General features: G+C 37.5%; 1 protein-coding gene across 1 annotated transcript; it reads right to left on the reverse strand.

Moving 5' to 3' along the window:
* Nucleotides 1–379: 379 nt before the first annotated feature.
* On the reverse strand, nucleotides 380–1,051 carry LOC107149570 (pseudouridine-5'-phosphatase-like). Its single transcript, XM_015494351.2, has one exon. The coding sequence runs from the start codon at nucleotides 1,016–1,018 to the stop codon at nucleotides 380–382; it is 639 nt and encodes a 212-aa protein (XP_015349837.2). The 5' UTR covers nucleotides 1,019–1,051.
* Nucleotides 1,052–3,188: the final 2,137 nt, after the last annotated feature.

Consider the following 3,188-nt stretch of genomic DNA (forward strand, 5'->3'; position numbering starts at 1 on the left):
TATATATATATATATATATATATCCACATACATATGTACACATATAAAAGTATATACATGTATGCTCACATGGTTTGTATTTTCTAGCTGCCATTGATCCCTTTATTGTATTCTTAATCTGGTTCATTATTGAGATAGTAAAGCAAGGCCTGTGTTCTGGACTGGCTCTATTTGTCTTTTACTATTCTACTAAGTATCAAGTGGACAGTCACCAACACCTGGGAGTCAGTCAAGCCAACACAGGATGGAAAGTCTCACTTCACAAGGGTACAATGAAGATGCAGCTCATAATCAGGAAGCTATTGGTTTCATTCAACCTTTCCCTCAGCAGTAGGTTCCAGGTGCCAGGATGCCCAAAGGAATACTGAGAAACTCCCTCTCACTCGTAGGCAGGCAAACCAAACAGTTCAGGCTGGAAGTCCTGCAGGGACCTGAGCACCAGAGTGGCCTTTCTCGTCAAGTCTGGGCTCAGGTTTTCATCTGGTACCATGACCACCTGCATCCCAGCCGCCAGGGCCGCCTCCACCCCATTGGGAGCATCTTCAAAGACAAGGCACTTTTCAGGGGCTGGAGGAGGAAAGAACCTCCTAGCACAGGTGAGAAATATTTCAGGGTCTGGTTTGCCATTCTTCACATCATCTCCCAACGCGATGTGGTTAAACAAACTGAAGAATTCCTTGTGTCTTCTGGTTTTCATTTCGAAGGACGCGGACTCTGAGCTCGTGCCCACGGCGATGGGTATGTTGTGCTTCAGCAGGTGGTGGATCAGTTTTTCCATGCCAGGCATGAGCTCAGCTGCTGGGAACAGATCCCTTAACTTCGTTTGGCTCTCCTCCACCAGCTCCTCTTTGGACATCGGGAGCTTCAGGACGTCAACCATGATCTCAGCAGCCTCTAACGACTTTTTACCCAGAACCAGGGACTTGACATCCCAGGTGTACTTCTTCTCATAACGACCACATATTTCTTCCAACACCCCTGAACGTATCCGTTCAGTATCCAAAAGCAGGCCGTCCATGTCAAAGATGATGTGAGTGACTGGCCACAGCGCTGGCACAAGTGCAGCCATCTCAGCCTGAATGGGAGTGGGGAAAGCGCTAGCCAACCGACAGTCCTGTGCGCTTGGGAGCTCCTCTGAGCGCTGGCACCCTGAGCCCAGTAATCCGTTAGTGTTGTTTAGAGAGTTCTTTGAATATTTTGGATTACCATCTTTTGTCAGATATGTTTTACAGTATCTTCTGTCATATTCTTGACAGGGTGTTTTCAAGAGCAGAAATTTTTAATCTTTTTTTTTTTTTTTTTTAAAGAGAGAGAGAGAGAGAGAGAGAGAGAGAGAGAGAGAATTTTTAATATTTATTTTTTTAGTTTCCAGCAGACACAACATCTTCGTATGTGGCGCTGAGGATCGAACCCGGGCTGCACACATGCCAGGCGAGCGCGCTACCACTTGAGCCACATCCCCAGCCCAAATTTTTAATCTTAATGAAATTCATCTTGCTGTTACAAGTAAAAGTTATTAACCAAACCAAGTTCTTTGGTTTCTATGGAATTGTTAATCGAAAAGACTATTTTATTGTCTTTTAGTGTCTTTGTTCCTTTATCAAATACCAGTGGACCAAATTTTTGTGAGATCTCTTTCTGGGCCCTGTATTGTATTTCATTGATTTATTTGTCCATTCGTTTGCCTGTTCCACACTATCTTGATTATTGTAGCTTCACAGTCTTGAAATTGTTTAGTATCAGTCTTCCAACTTCATTCTAGACAATATTGAGTTGGCTATAATAAGTTGTTTGCATCTCCATGTAAATTTTAGACTCACTTTGCCAATATCAGTAAAATGCCCTTCTTGGGTTTGGCTGAGTTTATATTCATTCTGTGTATCAAGTCTGAAAGAGCTGTTAGCTTCACAATGCTACATCGTCCTGTGTATAAACACAGACGATTTCTCCTCTTAGTCCTTCTTTGACATCTTACAACCAAAATTTCCTCAAATAATTCTTGTACATATTTTGTCAGATCTGCATTGAGGTGTTCCATTTGGGGAATAATACTAATGTAAACAACATTTTTTTTTTTTTTACTTTTAGAAATTTAGAATTGTACCTTGCTGGTATAATAGTTTCCTTTAGAATGCACTATGATATTATATGAATTAAAAGTGTGGTATAGAGTGTGAAGTAGATATATAGAATCCAAAGGAGAATGAAATCCCAGAAATAGTCACATATGAAAATAGTCTATAGCATCAACTTGGCTATGAACATCAGTAAAGAAAAATGGATTGTGTGGAAAATTGTTTAAAGACAACTAGATAAGGACATAAAATAAGATAGGCTGAATCATTACATTATCACATCAAGACATTGATCCCAGATATTCTGGGATCTCTTCTGAATTGAAAAGTTAAGTCATGTAAATTCAGATAGTTATTTCTAAATTGCCAATGGAGAACTAAAAAAAAAAACATACAGTAGAAGGAAACAGAAAATTTTTTAAAAATGAAGTTAAGAAACATTAAAAACTAACATCATATAATTGACCTATAATACCAAAAGTACTTTTCTGAGTCTATAAAGAAAACTACAAGGAATAAGTAAAAAATATACCACCAAAAGAAACTAGGCAAAGTCTAGGAACAGTTATTTCTGAGCAATATGAAATTCAAAAATCTTCTCAAAAATAGAGAAAAAAGCTTATTTTCACTCAAAAGTGTAATGTCCATTAATGTCACAGTTGAAATCATCTTCTCTTGTAAATTGGTCAGTTATATAGAGGATTGAAACCTAATGGTCTTGGTTAGCTTACAAAAGCTTGTTTAGCAATGCAGAACCAAAATTTAATTTAGTAGAACATTGGTTAAATAATGTACATTCATATAAGGAAATATTCTGTATCTATAAAAAAGAATGAGACAACTTCATGTTTAATAATAATGAAATATTACTTAGGTATAATATCAAATAATTATAAGGAAGAGTAAAGAGTACATTTCTTTTATATAAGGAAGATAAATACAAATGAATATATGTATAGTTAAAGTTCTGAGGAAAAAAAGAGAGAGAGAAAGAGAGAGAGAGAGAGAGAGAGAGAGTTGTTTTTCTTTTTAGGGACCTAAGCTCAGTAATGGTTACACATTTAGGTCCTTAACAATTATAGTCTGAGAGAAGACTTTGAACTTTCATAAAAA

Source organism: Marmota marmota, unplaced genomic scaffold (genome assembly GCF_001458135.2).
Source record: "Marmota marmota marmota unplaced genomic scaffold, marMar, whole genome shotgun sequence".
In the NCBI taxonomy this organism is placed as follows: domain Eukaryota; kingdom Metazoa; phylum Chordata; class Mammalia; order Rodentia; family Sciuridae; genus Marmota; species Marmota marmota.

Bases quoted from the DNA above. Each gene is read 5' to 3' on its own strand.
- LOC107149570 (XM_015494351.2), bottom strand. From the start codon at position 1,018: ATGGACGGCCTGCTTTTGGATACTGAACGGATACGTTCAGGGGTGTTG.